General features: G+C 43.8%; 1 protein-coding gene and 1 gene segment (V, D, J or C); both read right to left on the bottom strand.

Annotated features, from left to right (window-relative positions):
- The window catches only part of LOC115457535, a 274,317-nt gene extending 255,676 nt beyond the window's left edge, over positions 1 to 18,641 (bottom strand). Inside the window, 3 exon segments of the C gene segment in view lie at positions 10,365 to 10,371; positions 13,133 to 13,438; positions 13,523 to 13,626. Coding sequence covers positions 10,365 to 10,371; positions 13,133 to 13,438; positions 13,523 to 13,568 — 359 coding nt within the window.
- Positions 1 to 18,763, bottom strand: part of LOC115457532 (immunoglobulin gamma-1 heavy chain-like) — a 428,753-nt gene that overhangs the window by 290,815 nt on the left and 119,175 nt on the right. The gene's annotated exons all lie outside the window — the stretch shown is intronic.

The following is an 18,763-nucleotide window of genomic DNA, read 5'->3' as shown; positions in this document are numbered from 1 at the left end:
CCCTTTGCAAAAAAGTGCACAGTATGTGAAAAGAGGGTGCACTTTTTTTGCACACTTTTTCCAGATAAATAGAGCACGTGCAGATTAGGGAGCAATTCTATAACTATCGTCTACAGTTAGGCGCTGGCATGATGCACGCTAAGCACATGTTCAATGTCAGCAGTTTTTTAAGTTTACGATTTCTATTGTGGCGCAAACTGACAGCTGCATCAAGCTAACTTTCATTGGTCCTTGACCTGGCATTAGCGATCGCGCCTAAATTTCAGTGTGCCACTTTGGACGTGTGCTAATATTGTATAACAGGATAGGCACTGCCTAATTCCGTTAAACATTGGTGCTAAGCAAATCCCTTGGGGCCACTTTAAGGAATCCACCCATATTGGGCCCATTATTTGGCTCATACCCAATTAAATCGCATTGACTAGGACATAACCAGATTGTGCCACTGAAAATGTGGGCAGACCTTATCCAGTTAGTGTGCGTGAGCTGGTAGGTACCGGGCACTTTTGTCCTAAGTTAACTGAGGGGTCCTTTTACTCAGCCACGTAAATGTCTACGTGTACCCAATGTGGGCCAAAATACAGTTACTGCCCGGCTACCGCGTGGCTCTTGTGGTAATTTCATTTTTGGCATGCGTCTGATACGCGTGTCTGAAAAATAATTTTTATTTTCGGACGCATATATTGGGCCCACGCCAAGTGGCATTTTCTGCACGTAGGTCATTACTGCCCGGTTACAGCATGAGACCTTACCACTAGGTCAAAGGCTGTTGGTAAGGTCTCAGAACCAAAATGGATGCGTGGCAATTTTCTTTTTGCCGCACGTCCATTTTTGGCAAAAATAAAAAAGGCATTTTTTTTACATCAGCACTGAAAAATGATTCTGTGCACACCCAAAACACACGTCTACACTACCGCAGGCCATTTTCAGTGCACCTTTGTAAAAGGACCCCTAAGGTAACTGGGTGGCTGTCTTTTTTTCTTTGTCTTATGTTTGAACTCTGGCGCCCTCTTCTGATAAATGCAATGTTCTCTAATCAGTAATGACAAGAAGGTTTTTGTATAAATCCAAGCTGGTTTCCTCTCATTGTGTGTCTCTTGCACAGTAATACATTGCAGAGTCCTCCATTTTCAGGCCGGTCATTTGTAAATAGACATTGGAGCTGTCCTTGGAAGCTGTGAATCGTCCCTTGACTGCGTCGGAATAGACGTTGCTAGAGGAGGAATAGTAATGAACTATCCATTCCAGCCCTTTCCCGGGAGCCTGTCGGATCCAGTGCATGGTATAGCCACTGACGTCAAAGCCGGTAACTGCGCACGTTAATTTCAGTGACTCCCCAGGCTTTTTTACATCTCCACCGGATTCTTTCAGAACAATCTGGGAACAAACACCTGGAAGAGAATTATAGGCTCCATTGAAAACAGGAAATAGAAATATATCAGTTGATTTTTTTTAATAAAGCAAAAAGTATGTACGTACATGATAATGAACTGACAACGATGAAGATCTGTAAGAGTAAAAACATTCTGATGAGGAAGGATGGAAAGTTCTCCTGACTCAGAGCTGAGATTAGGCAGTTCAACTGGACACCCAGGCTCATTAAATAAAGAAGCTCAGGGTTTAAAATTGGTCTCATTTGCATATTCCTGATAGAGCTGCATAAATTAGGAGAGTTCTAGATAAGAGGTTGAATTGGTCTTGCTTTGCAGAACCACAGTTTTGGTTTATGTGTGTGTGAGAGAGAGAGTGGTGGTGGTGCGGGGGCATTGAAGCAAAGAATAATGAAAATACGACCGAGTGTTGTTAACTCCTTGTAGTCTGGCTCGTTTGTGTTGAGTTGCTTTTCTTTATTAAATTGTGTGAGGAGAGTGAGGCAGGACTTTGAGAGTGGGGGACACAGAAGAGAGGGGGCAAAAGGGAGATAAGAAGGGAAATAAGAACCGGTAAAAAGAAAGTTTCCTACAGAAATACAAATATTCCCCAAAGTCTGCCTCATCCTTGGCAAGGGAAGAACTATGATGGGTTAAATTTAGATTCATCACACTTCAAGATGTTTACCATGAAAATTGATGTATTTGATCAGTTCACTTTAATGTTGATATTCGATATATGAAAGTTTAACATGTCCCTTTTCCTATGAATGTTGGTTTCCACCAACATTTTTAATAGTGGCAAACTCTGAATTTTACTGAAAGGAAAACATTCTGTTAAATCAGGGTATAAACCTCCTCCATCACTCGCTATCCTGCTGCCTCACTGCTTTCCATTCTACCACCCAATTCGGAAACCACCTGCCATACTGCCCAAGGTCACAGGTCAAGGGTCTGTATGACCCTGCTCTACCTCACTTCTACACCAGCAAGGGGCTGTTATTTGCAATGACATATCCCGTGTCATGAACGAATGAATACGAGTGGAGAAACGACATTTGCAGTTTCTTTGCTTACCGATAACAGTGGACACCCTTTGCAAAAAAGTGCACAGTATGTGAAAAGAGGGTGCACTTTTTTTGCACACTTTTTCCAGATAAATAGAGCACATGTGCAGATTAGGGAGCAATTCTATAACTATCGTCTACAGTTAGGCGCTTGCATGATGCACGCTAAGCACATGTTCAATGTCAGCAGTTTTTTAAATTTCCAATTTCTGTTGTGGCGCAAACTGACAGCTGCATGTAGGCAAGCTAACTTTCATTAGTCCTTGACCTGGCATTAGCGATCGCGCCTAAATTTCAGTGCGCCACTTTGGACGTGTGCTAATATTGTATAACAGGATAGGCACTGCCTAATTCCGTTAAACATTGGTGCTAAGCAAACCCCTTGGGGCCACTTTAGGGAATCCACCCATATTGGGCCCATTATTTGGCTCATACCCAATTAAATCGCATTGACTAGGACATAACCAGATTGTGCCACTGAAAATGTGGGCAGACCTTATCCAGTTAGTGTGCGTGAGCTTTTAGGTACCGGGCACTTTTGTCCTAAGTTAACTGAGGGGTCCTTTTACTCAGCCACGTAAATGTCTACGTGTACCCAATGTGGGCCAAAATACAGTTACTGCCCGGCTACCGCGTGGCTCTTGTGGTAATTTCATTTTTGGCATGCGTCTGATACGCGTGTCTGAAAAATAATTTTTATTTTCGGACGCATATATTGGGCCCACGCCAAGTGGCATTTTCTGCACGTAGGTCATTACTGCCCGGTTACAGCATGAGACCTTACCACTAGGTCAAAGGCTGTTGGTAAGGTCTCAGAACCAAAATGGATGCGTGGCAATTTTCTTTTTGCCGCACGTCCATTTTTGGCAAAAATAAAAAAGGCATTTTTTTTACATCAGCACTGAAAAATGATTCTGTGCACACCCAAAACACACGTCTACACTACCGCAGTCCATTTTTCAGTGCACCTTCGTAAAAGGACCCCTAAGGTAACTGGGTGGCTGTCTTTTTTTCTTTGTCTTATGTTTGAACTCTGGCGCCCTCTTCTGATAAATGCAATGTTCTCTAATCAGTAATGACAAGAAGGTTTTTGTATAATTCCAAGCTGGTTTCCTCTCATTGTGTGTCTCGCACAGTAATACATTGCAGTGTCCTCCATTTTCAGGCCAGTCATTTGTAAATAGAGATTGGAGCTGTCCTTGGAAGCTGTGAATCGTCCCTTGACTGCATCGGAATAGCTGTTGCTAGTGGAGGAATAGTAATAAGCTATCCATTCCAGCCCTTTCCCGGGAGCCTGTCGGATCCAGTGCATACCATAGACACCGAGGCTAAAGCCGGTAACTGCGCACGTTAATTTCAGTGACTGTCCGGGCTTTTTTACATCTCCACCGGATTCTTTCAGAACAATCTGGGAACAAACACCTGGAAGAGAATTATAGGCTCCATTGAAAACAGGAAATAGAAATATATCAGTTGATTTTTAATAAAGCAAAAATTATGTACGTACAAGATAATGAACTGAGAACGATGAAGATCTGTAAGAGTAAAAACATTCTGATGAGGAAGGATGGAAAGTTCTCCTGACTCAGAGCTGAGATTAGGCAGTTCAACTGGACACCCAGGCTCATTAAATAAAGAAGCTCAGGGTTTAAAATTGGTCTCATTTGCATATTCCTGATAGAGCTGCATAAATTAGGAGAGTTCTAGATAAGAGGTTGAATTGGGCTTGCTTTGCAGAACCACAGTTTTGGTTTATGTGTGTGTGAGAGAGAGAGTGGTGGTGGTGGTGGGGGGGGGGGGGGCATTGAAGCAAAGAATAATGAAAATACGACCGAGTGTTGTTAACTCCTTGTAGTCTGGCTCGTTCGTGTTGAGTTGCTTTTCTTTATTAAATTGTGTGAGGAGAGTGAGGCAGGACTTTGAGAGTGGGGGACAGAGAAGAGAGGGGGGGGGGGGGAAAGGGAGATAAGAAGGGAAATAAGAACCGGTGAAAAGAAAGTTTCCTACAGAAATACAAATATTCCCCAAAGTCTGCCTCATCCTTGGCAAGGGAAGAACTATGATGGGTTAAATTTAGATTCATCACACTTCAAGATGTTTACCATGAAAATTGATGTATTTGATCAGTTCACTTTAATGTTGATATTCGATATATGAAAGTTTAACATGTCCCTTTTCCTATGAATGTTGGTTTCCACCAACATTTTTAATAGTGGCAAACTCTGAATTTTTCTGAAAGGGAAACGTGCTGTTAAATCAGGGTATAAACCTCCTCCACCACTCGCTATCCTGCTGCCTCACTGCTTTCCATTCTACCACCCAATTCGGAAACCACCTGCCACACTGCCCAAGGTCACAGGTCAAGGGTCTGTATGACCCTGCTTTACCTCACTTCTACACCAGCAAGGGGCTGTTATTTGCAATGACATATCCTGAGTGATCACGTGTCATTAACAAATGAATACGAGTGGAGAAAAGACATTTGCTGTTACTTTGCTTACCGATAACAGTGGACACTCTTTGCAAAAAAGTGCACAGTATGTGAAAAGAGGGTGCACTTTTTTTGCACACTTTTTCCAGATAAATAGAGCACATGTGCAGATTAGGGAGCAATTCTATAACTATCGTCTACAGTTAGGCGCTTGCATGATGCACGCTAAGCACATGTTCAATGTCAGCAGTTTTTTAAATTTCCAATTTCTGTTGTGGCGCAAACTGACAGCTGCATGTAGGCAAGCTAACTTTCATTAGTCCTTGACCTGGCATTAGCGATCGCGCCTAAATTTCAGTGCGCCACTTTGGACGTGTGCTAATATTGTATAACAGGATAGGCACTGCCTAATTCCGTTAAACATTGGTGCTAAGCAAACCCCTTGGGGCCACTTTAGGGAATCCACCCATATTGGGCCCATTATTTGGCTCATACCCAATTAAATCGCATTGACTAGGACATAACCAGATTGTGCCACTGAAAATGTGGGCAGACCTTATCCAGTTAGTGTGCGTGAGCTGGTAGGTACCGGGCACTTTTGTCCTAAGTTAACTGAGGGGTCCTTTTACTCAGCCACGTAAATGTCTACGTGTACCCAATGTGGGCCAAAATACAGTTACTGGCCGGCTACCGCGTGGCTCTTGCGGTAATTTCATTTTTGGCATGCGTCTGATACGCGTGTCTGAAAAATAATTTTTATTTTCGGACGCATATATTGGGCCCACGCCAAGTGGCATTTTCTGCACGTAGGTCATTACTGCCCGGTTACAGCATGAGACCTTACCACTAGGTCAATGGCTGGCGGTAAAGTCTCAGACCCAAAACGGACGAGTGGCAATTTTTCTTTTTGCCGCACGTCCATTTTCGGCAAAAATAAAAAGAGGCAGTTTTTACAGGAGCACTGAAAAATTATTCTGTGCACACCCAAAACACACGTCTACACTACCGCAGGCCATTTTTCAGTGCACCTTTGTAAAAGGACCCCTAAGGTAACTGGGTGGCTGTGTTTTTTTTCTTTGTCTTATGTTGTGAACTCTAGCGCCCTCTTCTGATAAATGCAGTGTACACTAATCAGTAATGACAAGAAGGTTTTTGTATGAATCCAAGCAGGTTTCCTCTCATTGTGTGTCTCTTGCACAGTAATACATTGCAGAGTCCTCCATTTTCAGGCCGGTCATTTGTAAATAGAGATTGGAGCTGTCCTTGGAAGCCGTGAATCGTCCCTTGACTGCGTCGGAATAGCTGTTGCTAGTGGAGGAATAGTAATAAGCTATCCATTCCAGCCCTTTCCCGGGAGCCTGTCGGATCCAGTGCATGGTATAGCCACTGACGTCAAAGCCGGTAACTGCGCACGTTAATTTCAGTGACTCCCCAGGCTTTTTTACATCTCCACCGGATTCTTTCAGAACAATCTGGGAACAAACACCTGGAAGAGAATTATAGGCTCCATTGAAAACAGGAAATAGAAATATATCAGTTGATTTTTAATAAAGCAAAAATTATGTACGTACAAGATAATGAACTGAGAACGATGAAGATCTGTAAGAGTAAAAACATTCTGATGAGGAAGGATGGAAAGTTCTCCTGACTCAGAGCTGAGATTAGGCAGTTCAACTGGACACCCAGGCTCATTAAATAAAGAAGCTCAGGGTTTAAAATTGGTCTCATTTGCATATTCCTGATAGAGCCGCATAAATTAGGAGGGTTCTAGATAAGAGGTTGAATTGGTCTTGCTTTGCAGAACCACAGTTTTGGTTTATGTGTGTGTGTGTGTGTGTGTGTGTGTGTGTGTGTGTGTGAGAGAGAGAGAGAGGGCATTGAAACAGAGAATTAAGAGTTATGTGCATTAATTTATGCATGGAAATCGAAGCGTATTCTATAACAATGCATGTAGTTTATTTGGTTACCTAGCTAATCAGCACTGTCTTTTGGATGTTAACAAGCAATTATCAGCATTAATTAAGATTTACATGCACCATTCCCTAAGTGTATCCTGTAACGTGGTGCGTGCAAATTCCAAGTCGCGTAGTTGAAAAGGGGGCGTGGTTATGGGCATGGGATGGGCAGGTCGCGGGCGTTTCTAGAATCTATGCGCATTATTATAGAATACACCCGCTCTGTGCCTAATATAGGCGTCGGGATTCACGCCAAGTAAAACACGGCCTAAATGGACACGACCAAATTCGGTCGCACGGAGATGCGCTCAGCATCTAAATACCCGCGTTGAAATTTAAGCGTATTCTATCTTTAGATAATACGCCTGGGCATATTTTTTTCCGCATGGATTTTTCAGGCGCCATATTTAGAATCTAGCCCTACACGCTAATGGTCATTTATGCATGTATTTGCCACATACATGTTAGCACTTTGTGTAGAGAATCACTCCTTCCTGCCTATCACCAAACAACTGTTCATTCGTACAGTATTCATAAGCATCATTTTAACCTCTGTTGCTTTCTGAATAGTTAATAATATTTGACCTTTGCGAGCACAGAGATGAGAATTTCAGTATATTGTCCACTCTGACCCAAAGGTCCTTTTCCTGGGTGGTATCGGTTAATATTGAACGCGGAGCTACATATACTTAGGATTTTCCCCCTGTGGGCTTCACTCGTGTATATTAAATTTCATCTGCCATTTAAATACCCCTCATCCCAGTCTCTCAAGGTCCTCCAGCAACTCCTCAAAGCCCGCTGGTATTTTAACTACTTCCAATAATTCTGTGTAAATATTTCTTTATTATAAAAGCAGTTGGTACACTGCAATTCGTATTTTAAAAAAATGCTTCAAAGTGGTTTTACAAATAAAAAGCATATCCAACTGACCCAACTTAATTACCTAAATGCAACATCACAAAGAAATCCAAATTTGTATTGAACTTTATATTCGTTATATAACTTCCCTCTTTATGATCCCTTGATGTGTCTGTTTATACCTATTTCATTGTAAATAACTTCACTCTATATTTGTTTCTTCACCGTAGGTGGCTATCGCCTCACGGCACTTTGTAAGCCACATTGAGCCTGCAAATAGGTGGGAAAATGTGGGGTACAAATGTAACAGATAAATAAAAAGGTCCAGAGGAGAGGAAAAAAAGGAAACTACGAGCTAAATGTTACTGGCCAGGTCTGTTTGATAGAAGAGCCAAGTTTTTAACAGCTTTCTACAAATGTCAGGTGACGGTTCAGTTTTCAGTTCCGTAAGGAGAGCTTGTTTCCAGCGTATGCAAGCTCAGTTTCTTGAGTTTTGACCACCTCCCTAATTTCTGTCCTTTCCAGATCATTAGGGAATGCATTAAACACATTCCAGGTTGCTGGAGAGACTCCAGTACTCACCTCTCTCCACTGCAAATACCGGAGCAGAATTTTGTACTTTTCCATCTTTCCCGTATTTACTGCAATAAGATCGAAGCTGCTGATGGCTTTGTGGAAATTAGTCATTCAGGTGAAAAAGCTCAAACACTGCCTGCTCGTTTCATAGTATGGAAATTTGTTTGAGGGTCCAAACTTTTACAACAAGGTTGGCATCAATTTCTGACTGCTGCACATAGGCAAGCCAACTTTCGCTAGTCCTTGACCTGGCATAAGCGATTGCACCTAAATTTCAGCTTGCCAATTTGGATAGGAGCATAGATTCCTAGAAACATGACGGCAGATAAAGGCCAACTGACCCATCCAGTCTGCCCATCCTCTGTAACCCCTAATTCTTCCTGTTCCTAAGCGATCCCACATGCTTATCCCATACCTTTTTAAATTCTGGAACAGTCCTCAACTCCACCACCTCCACTGGGAGGCCATTCCACGCCTCCACCACCCTTTCTGTGAAATAGTACTTCCTTAGGTTATTCCTAAGCCTATTCCCATTATGACATCACAATATGAGCTCTGGTTACCAGAGACTGAAACACACTAAGGGGGGAAAGTAAGCCAAGAATAGGACAGTTGAGCCATTGTGACATCACTGATGAGGTTGGCTCTTAGGCATTGGTGGAATAGAAACATAGAAACATAACGGCAGATAAAGGCCATATGACCCATCCAGTCTGCCCATCCTCTGTAACCCCTAATTCTTCCTGTTCCTAAGCGATCCCACATGCTTATCCCATGCCTTTTTAAATTCTGACACAGTGCTCGACTCCACCACCTCCACTGAGAGGCCATTCCACGCCTCCACCACCCTTTCTGTGAAATAATACTTCCTTAGGTTATTCCTAAGCCTATTCCCATTATGACATCACAATATGAGCTCTGGTTACCAGAGACTGAAACGCACTAAGGGGGGAAAGTAAGCCAAGAATTGGACAATTGAGCCATTGTGACATCACTGATGAGGTTGGCTGTTAGGCATTGGTGGAATAGAAACATAGAAACATGACAGTAGATAAAGGCCATATGACCCTTCTAGTCTGCCCATCCTCTGTAACCCCCAATTCTACCTGTATCTCACATGCTTATCTCATGCCTTTTTAAATTCTGACACAGTGCTCGACTCCACCACCTCCACTGAGAGGCCATTCCATGCCTCCACCACCCTTTCTGTGAAATAATACTTCCTTAGGTTACTCCTAAGCCTATTCCCATTATGACATCACAATATGAGCTCTGGTTACCAGAGACTGAAACACACTAAGGGGGGAATAGCCAAGAATAGGACAATTGAGCCATTGTGACATCACTGATGAGGTTGGCTCTTGGGCATTGGTGGAATGAGGCATTATGACATCACAATATCAGCTCTGGTTACCAGAGACTGAAACACACTAAGGGGGGAAAGTAAGCCAAGAATAGGACAATTGAGCCATTGTGACATCACTGATGAGGTTGGCTCTTAGGCATTGGTGGAATAGAAACATAGAAACATGACGGCAGATAAAGGCCATATGACCCATCCAGTCTGCCCATCCTCTGTAACCCCTAATTCTTCCTGTTCCTAAGCGATCCCACATGCTTATCCCATGAACAGTCCTCGACTCCACCACCTCCACTGGGAGGCCATTCCACGCCTCCGCCACCCTTTCTGTGAAATAATACTTCCTTAGGTTACTCCTAAGCCTATTCCCATTATGACATCACAATATGAGCTCTGGTTACCAGAGACTGAAACACACTAAGGGGGGAAAGTAAGCCAAGAATAGGACAGTTGAGCCATTGTGACATCACTGATGAGGTTGGCTCTTAGGCATTGGTGGAATAGAAACATAGAAACATGACGGCAGATAAAGGCCATATGACCCATCCAGTCTGCCCATCCTCTGTAACCCCTAATTCTTCCTGTTCCTAAGCGATCCCACATGCTTATCCCAGGAACAGTCCTCGACTCCACCACCTCCACCGGGAGGCCATTCCATGCCTCCACCACCCTTTCTGTGAAATAATACTTCCTTAGGTTACTCCTAAGCCTATTCCCATTATGACATCACAATATGAGCTCTGGTTACCAGAGACTGAAACACACTAAGGGGGGAATAGCCAAGAATAGGACAATTGAGCCATTGTGACATCACTGATGAGGTTGGCTCTTAGGCATTGGTGGAATAGAAACATAGAAACATGACGGCAGATAAAGGCCATATGACCCTTCCAGTCTACCCATCCTCTATAACCCCTAATTCTTCCTGTTCCTAAGCGATCCCACATGCTTATCCCATGCCTTTTGAAATTCTGGAACAGTCTGGATGTGTGCTAATATTCTATCACAGGACAGGCGCTGCCTAATGCTGTTGAACATGGGTGCTAAACAAACCCCTTGATACCACATTACAGAACTGACCCTGTACTGGGCTCAGTTTTTGGCTGCTACCCAGTTAAACAGCTTGAACTAGGTCATTATGCATTTTCAGTAGCACGTAACTGGATTGTGCCACTGAAAATCTGGGCAGACCTTTTCCAGTTAGTGCAGGGGCAGAGTGTGTGTGAGCTGGTGGGTACCGGGCACTGGTGTCCTAAATTAATTTGGTGCTTGTCTCTTTGTGGAGGAGGTTAGTGCAGCAGACTCTGATTCTGGGGAACTGGGTTCGATTCCCACTGCAGCTCCTTGTGACTCCGGGCAAGTCATTAAAGTAATTAAACTCTGGAATTCGTTGCCGGAGAAAGTGGTGAAGGCGGTTAGCTTAGCAGAGTTTAAAAAGGGGTTGGACGGTTTCCTAAAGGACAAGTCCATAAACCGCTACTAAACGGACTTGGAAAACTCCAAAATTCCAGGAATAACATGTATAGAATGTTTGTACGTTTGACTCTTTGGCTTGCCAGGTGCCCTTGGCCTGGATTGGCCGCTGTCGTGGACAGGACGCTGGGCTTGATGGACCTTTTGTCTTTTCCCAGTGTGGCATTACTTATGTACTTATATAAGTCACTTAACCCTCCATTGCTCCTGGTACAAAATAAGTACCTGAATATATGTAAACTGCTTTGAATTTTTTATTTTGCAGGTGCTCTGAAAAACCGACCTGCACGTGTCCTATAAATGCGTCTACCCCAGCGCAGGCCATTGCTCAGTGCATCTTAGTAAAAGGACCCCTGTGTTTTTAAATGATAAATGCAATAAAAAAATGTAAAGATCAGGAGCATAGCTACGTGGGGCCACGGGGGCGTGGGGCCACGGGGGCATGGGCCCCCACAGATTAAGCCCTGGCCCCCTCTACAATTGATCCCCCCTAGCCGCCACCCCTGCCACCGCCACTGCCCGCCCTGCCGTCGCATCAGGTACCTTGTTTGCTAGCGGGGGGTCCCCAACCCCCGCCAGCCGAAGAGTCTTCTTGAGCGCCTGTCTACAGTGGGGGGGAGTTGGCTAAACAATGCCCCCACCTTGGGCTCTGGCCCCCCCTCCCGCCAAAGTCTGGCTATGCCCCTCGTAATGATTAGGGAGTAACTGAAGGAATTTATTTGGTGCCTAGTTTACCAGTGTGGGAAAAACCAGAGAAAGAAACTGGGTAGACTAGATGGGTCTTATACTCCACATCTGTTTCATCCTCTGCAGAGCAAGCAAACTGAGAGGGGAATCATGCCCACAAAAATATGGCTGTGCTTTTTAACCAACCTATCCTGTATATCCACAAACCATTTAGTCTTTTTAAAGGCTCGATTCGGCTCAGCTCCACCTACTGGCGTTTACCGCATACAGACTCCTGAGGCAGCCGTTTTTCGCTGAAACACGGCGCCGGGTCGAGTCTTATCTTCTACTATTCAAGAACATTTTTATTCCTTATTTTTCTTCTCCTTGCTTTCTTTGGAAGCGCCCTGTTGATCACGATACTCCTCTGTTTCCCCTCATAGTGGATCCAGTTCATCCTCTGCAGATCAATATTATTAAACTGACTCTTTGACGTATAATGCCGTTGTATCGCTCCATGGTGCGACCGCACCTTGAGTATTGTGTTCAATTCTGGTCGCCGCATCTCAAGAAAGATATAGTGGAATTGGAAAAGGTGCAGCGAAGGGCGACTAAAATGATAGCGGGGATGGGACGACTTCCCTATGAAGAAAGACTAAGGAGGCTAGGGCTATTCAGCTTGGAGAAGAGACGGCTGAGGGGAGACATGATAGAGGTATATACAATAATGAGTGGAGTGGAACAGGTGGATGTGAAGCGTCTGTTCACGCTTTCCAAAAATACTAGGACTAGGGGGCATGCGATGAAACTACACTGTAGTAAATTTAAAACAAATAGGTGAAAATATTTCTTCACCCAACGCGTAATTAAACTCTGGAATTCGTTCCCAGAGAACGTGGTGAAGGCGGTTAGCTTAGCAGAGTTCAAAAAGGGGTTAGACGGTTTCCTAAAGGACAAGTCCATAAACCGCTACTAAATGGACTTGGGAAAATCCACAATTCCAGGAATAACATGTATAGAATGTGTGTACGTTTGGGAAGCTCGTCAGGTGCCCTTGGCCTGGATTGGCCGCTGTCGTGGACAGGATGCTGGGCTCGATGGACCCTTGGTCTTTTCCCAGTGTGGCATTACTTATGTATTTATTTTAATTACTTTGAAAACCAGACCTGTTTGTGAGCTGAGAGCCCCCTGAAAGAGGGGGGCTATGCCATTCCTAAATCTGAATCTAGGTGAGATAGGACATAAACTGTTAACGGCATGATTTATAAGTCTGTGGTTAGACATTTTCAAGATGTTGTTTCTTGTGGCTTGTTAGTGGTCTTTATCATCTGCTGTAGGTTTTTGTACCGTCTCCTGCTTCCTTCCTCAGGCTGTGCGTCTCGCACAGTAATACGTGGCAGTGTCTTTTGCTTGCAGACCCGTCAGTTGCAAATAAACCTCATTTTTGCCAGTGTCTCTGGAAATTGTTATTCGGCTTTGGAGAGACTCGGCTTTGCGGACATCTCCATCATAGTATATGAGACCGAGCCATTCCAGACCGTTCCCAGGAGGTTGCCGGATCCAGCTCACTGCAGCCATGTCCGTAATGGAGGCTCCGGAGACTTTACAAGTGAGTCTGAGGTTATCAGAGGGTTTCACAGTCCCAGGACCAACCTCTTTCAGGCTGATTTCGCAAATTACGCCTTTAAAGTAGAGAAAAATCTATAGATTAAACACATTCTCACGAATAAGCACACTGTGAAATCATGTTGTGTGCTGAGACTTACGTGAAGCAAGGGAGAGGAAGAAAAGAAAAGCAGATGACAATATCATGTTTTTTCTCTTAATGAAACTCTTAAGTATCGAGAGAGCTTCTTTTGACTCGATGACGGTGTTGATAGGTCTAATCCCGCACCTCAGTCGTTTCAGTGTTTAAATAGGAAGCGAACGGAAGCTATTTGCATATTGTAAATGCGTGGAACTTAAAAGAGTTTATAATCTTGCACAGAAACCATCTTAACTGGCATGAATGTTGTTCCCTAGAAGATCCAGAAATTACTGTCATTGGTAATTTAATTAGACTACTAAAAATGTGGCAGAATCAACCTGATTTCACTCGTGTTTCTAAACGTTCAAAATTGAACGCGAGTGTGGAAAAATACTGAATGTGATTATCAATACTGTTTAATTAGCACTCTGCAAACGATGCAATGAACCGTCTTTATGAAACAAAAAAAAAACCCATGTGAATATGAGCATTCCGTAAATCAAAATTGGGAGTTGTATATATCATATTTATATTTTTAAATAAACCTTTAGAACTAAATTTAAAAAAATGTAGTTCCATATCACATTTCTCTGATAATATAAATACATTGTGTGTGTGTGTTTCTTTTAAAGTAAAAAGGGATATTACATTATTTACCACTTTCTAAATGAATGGAGAGGTGTGGTAGCCGTGTCAGTCCACTTTTAAAGGTTATCAATAGAAATGAAACAAAATAAAACATGGAAAATCGTCAGCTTTACATATTCATGAGAGAATTTCATGATTATGATAATAAGAGGAATATAACTTTTATGGAATTGCCTTTTCAGTTATGTAAAACGGTAACGGAATTCAAACATGCGTGGTATATGCATAAAGGAACCCTGTGCAGTAGGAATGGATCCTCAGAAGCTTAGCCGAAATTGGGTGGCGGAGCAGGTGGGGGGAAGAGGGGGTGGTGGTTGGGAGGTGAGGATAGTGGAGGGCAGACTTATACGGTCTGTGCCAGAGCCGGTGATGGGAGGCGGGACTGGTGGTTGGGAGGCGGGGATAGTGCTGGGCAGACTTATACGGTCTGTGCCAGAGCCAGTGATGGGAGGCGGGACTGGTGGTTGGGAGGCGGGGATAGTGCTGGGCAGACTTATACGGTCTGTGCCAGAGCCGGTGGTGGGAGGCGGGGCTGGTGGTTGGGAGGCGGGGATAGTGCTGGGCAGACTTATACGGTCTATGCCAGAGCCGGTGGTGGGAGGCGGGGCTGGTGGTTGGGAGGTGGGGATAGTGCTGGGCAGACTTATACGGTCTGTGCCAGAGCCAGTGATGGGGGGCGGGACTGGTGGTTGGGAGGCGGGAAATACTGCTGGGCAGACTTGTACGGTCTGTGCCCTGAAAAAGGCAGGTACAAATCAAGGTAAGGTATACACATATGAGTTTGTCTTGTTGGGCAGACTGGATGGACCATGCAGGTCTTTTTCTGCCGTCATCTACTATGTTACTATGTAAACGTTTATGTATGAGGAGGAGGAACAGAACATGTTGCTGTATACTTATGTTTCTTTCAAGTGGATTACTGTATTGTGTATTTGTATTTTATCGAACCGGAGCCTGCCTCTCCGGTATTGTGCAAACCACATTGAGCCTGCAACCAAATGGGAAAATGTGGGATATAAATATGTGAAATAAGTAAATAAATAAAACATGAGGCATAGATGGAAGAGGAGAAAATTCAGATGACTTTCCTGGATATCTCGAGCAATCCTTCTGAGCGATACTGTACATACTGTGTAGGCACTCTGACCGTCTTCAAATCTAAGCTAAAAGCCCACCTTTTTGATGCGGCTTTTAACTCCTAACCCTTATTCACTTGCTCAGAGCCCTTATTTTATCATCCTCACTTTAATATTCCCTTATCTCTTGTTTGTCCTGTTTGTCTGTCCTAATTAGATTGTAAGCTCTGTCGAGCAGGGACTGTCTGTTCATGTTCAAGTGTACAGCGCTGAGTACGTCTAGTAGCGTTATAGAAATGATAAGTAGTAGTAGTAGTCTTTGGGATTCCGGAATCTTGCTGCTCTTTGGGATTCTGCACAGAATGTTGCTACAGTGGGATTCCGGAATCTTGCTACTCTTTCAGATTCTGCACGGAATCTTGCTACTCTTTGTCCTTACCCCTTATTTAGATTGTCTGTTTGTCTGTCCTAATTAGATTGTAAGCTCTGCCGAGCAGGGACTGTCTCTTCATGTTCAAGTGTACAGCTCTGCATACGTCTAGTAGCGCTATAGAAATGATAAGTAGTAGTAGTAGTCTTGGGATTCCGGAATCTTGCTAGTCTTTAGGATTCTGCACGGAATCTTGCTACTCTTTGTCCTTATCCCTTATTTGTTCTGTTTGTCTGTCCTAATTAGATTGTAAGCTCTGCCCAGCAGGGACTGTCTCTTCATGTTCAAGTGTACAGCGCTGCGTATGTCTAGTAGCACTATGGAAATGATAAGTAGTAGTAGTACATAAGTACATAAGTACATAAGTACATAAGTAGTGCCATACTGGGAAAGACCAAAGGTCCATCTAGCCCAGCATCCTGTCACCGACAGTGGCCAATCCAGGTCAAGGGCACCTGGCACGCTCCCCAAACGTAAAAACATTCCAGACAAGTTATACCTAAAAATGAGGAATTTTTCCAGTCCATTTAATAGCGGTCTATGGACTTGTCCTTTAGGAATCTATCTAACCCCTTTTTAAACTCCGTCAAGCTAACCGCCCGTACCACGTTCTCCGGCAACGAATTCCAGAGTCTAATTACACGTTGGGTGAAGAAAAATTTTCTCCGATTCGTTTTAAATTTACCACACTGTAGCTTCAACTCATGCCCTCTAGTCCTAGTATTTTTGGATAGCGTGAACAGTCGCTTCACATCCACCCGATCCATTCCACTCATTATTTTATACACTTCTATCATATCTCCCCTCAGCCGTCTCTTCTCCAAGCTGAAAAGCCCTAGCCTTCTCAGCCTCTCTTCATAGGAAAGTCGTCCCATCCCCACTATCATTTTCGTCGCCCTTCGCTGTACCTTTTCCAATTCTACTATATCTTTTTTGAGATACGGAGACCAGTACTGAACACAATACTCCAGGTGCGGTCGCACCATGGAGCGATACAACGGCATTATAACATCCGCACACCTGGACTCCATACCCTTCCTAATAACACCCAACATTCTATTCGCTTTCCTAGCCGCAGCAGCACACTGAGCAGAAGGTTTCAGCGTATCATCGACGACGACACCCAGATCCCTTTCTTGATCCGTAACTCCTAACGCGGAACCTTGCAAGACGTAGCTATAATTCGGGTTCCTCTTACCCACATGCATCACTTTGCACTTGTCAACATTGAACTTCATCTGCCACTTGCACGCCCATTCTCCCAGTCTCGCAAGGTCCTCCTGTAATCGTTCACATTCCTCCTGCGACTTGACGACCCTGAATAATTTTGTGTCATCGGCGAATTTAATTACCTCACTAGTTATTCCCATCTCTAGGTCATTTATAAATACATTAAAAAGCAACGGACCCAGCACAGACCCCTGCGGGACCCCACTAACTACCCTCCTCCACTGAGTACTCTTTGGGATTCCGGAATCTTGCTACTCTTTGGGATTCTGCACAGAATCTTGTTATTCTTTGGGATTCCGGAATCTTGCTAGTCTTTGGATTCTGCATGGAATCTCGCTACTCTCTGGGATTCTGCACGGAATCTTGTTACTCTTTGGGATTCCAGAATCTTGCTACTCTTTGTCTTTAACCCTTAATTGTTATGTTTGTCCTGATTATAATTTAAGTTCTTTCGAGTAGGGACTGTCTCTTCATGTTCAAGTGTACAGCGCTGCGTACGTCTAGTAGCACTTTAGAAATGATAAGTAGTAGTTGTAGTAGTCCTTGGGATTCTGAAAACTTGTTACTCTTTGGGATTCCGGACAGAATCTTGCTACTCTTTGGGATTCTGCATGGAATCTTGCTACTCTTTGTCCTTTTCCCTTATTTGCCTGTTTGTCTGTCCTAATTAGAGTGTCAAGCAGGGACTGTCTCTTCATGCCCAGTGTACAGCACTGTGTACGTCTAGTAGCACTATAGAAATGATTAGTAGTAGTATTTATTGCAGTAATCCTGAAACCTTGAGTGTGGCTTGGTATGCTTTGAGGAGAGAGTTGCGAAGCACTGACCTGGGGGGGGCTGACACCTGACTTATCAAACTCACTGGGTCACTCCTTGCTCCCAGAAGGGGCAGGAAGGGTAAGTTAGCTGAGTACAAGACAATATCCCTAATCATTTGCAATGCATTCAAATATATACCATAGAACAGAATGGATATTCTGAAATTGAAAGTGGTCCTGCAGCTCCAGAGGACTGGACAGGGGATAAACACATGAGAAAACCGACTGTAGGACACAAATCACATACGGTGTTGCTGATCAGAAAGTGGGACATAGGAAGCTGGTGCACTTGACTGCAAAAATCATTAGAAGATGAAATCAATGACGTTATTGTTCTGTTGCTGCCCCCTAGTTGTGAGAAGGAGGATTTCTCTATTAGATATACATGTCAGAGGTTTCTGTAGGGTTCTCCCTAGGTCTCTCTCACTGTGTGTCTCTTGCACAGTAATACATAGCGGTGTCTTCAGCTTTCAGGTTGTTCATTTGTAAATACAGCATATTGTTGTTATTCTCCCTGGAGATGGTGGATCTGCCTTTTACTGAATCGGCATAGTATGTAGAACCCCCATTGCCATTTATAGCAGAGACCCACTCCAGCCCTTTGCCAGGAAGCTGTCGAACCCAGCTCATCCAGTAGCTGCTGAAAGTGAATCCGGAGGCTTTACAGGACAGTCTCAGGGACTCTCTGGGCTTTTTCAGTTCTGCATTTGACTGAACCAGTTGTTCTTGAGACTGAACCCCTGAAATGAAATGGACACACAGGAAAGATTAAGACTACAAGTACTAATATTCACATCAAAAATCATTTCATGCACATAAAGATGTTCTTACTTGTAAAAGTCACAAAGTAAAGAAGAAAATATATCAAAAAGGCCATCTCTGGGGGTCCGAAATGCTCCTCTGAAGGATACAGCTGGCACTTGCATCAATCAGCTCTTTCCCCTCCACTTCCTGTGTTTGGGAACAACCACATTTTATGGAGGAAATATGATTAGTCGATTTGCATATGTAGCCTCTGATCAGTGAAAAATGAGAACAAGACAGCCCCCTCGGCAGAC

This window comes from Microcaecilia unicolor, chromosome 14 (genome assembly GCF_901765095.1).
Source record: "Microcaecilia unicolor chromosome 14, aMicUni1.1, whole genome shotgun sequence".
In the NCBI taxonomy this organism is placed as follows: Eukaryota; Metazoa; Chordata; class Amphibia; order Gymnophiona; family Siphonopidae; genus Microcaecilia; species Microcaecilia unicolor.
This window is presented reverse-complemented; position numbering and strand designations above follow the sequence as displayed.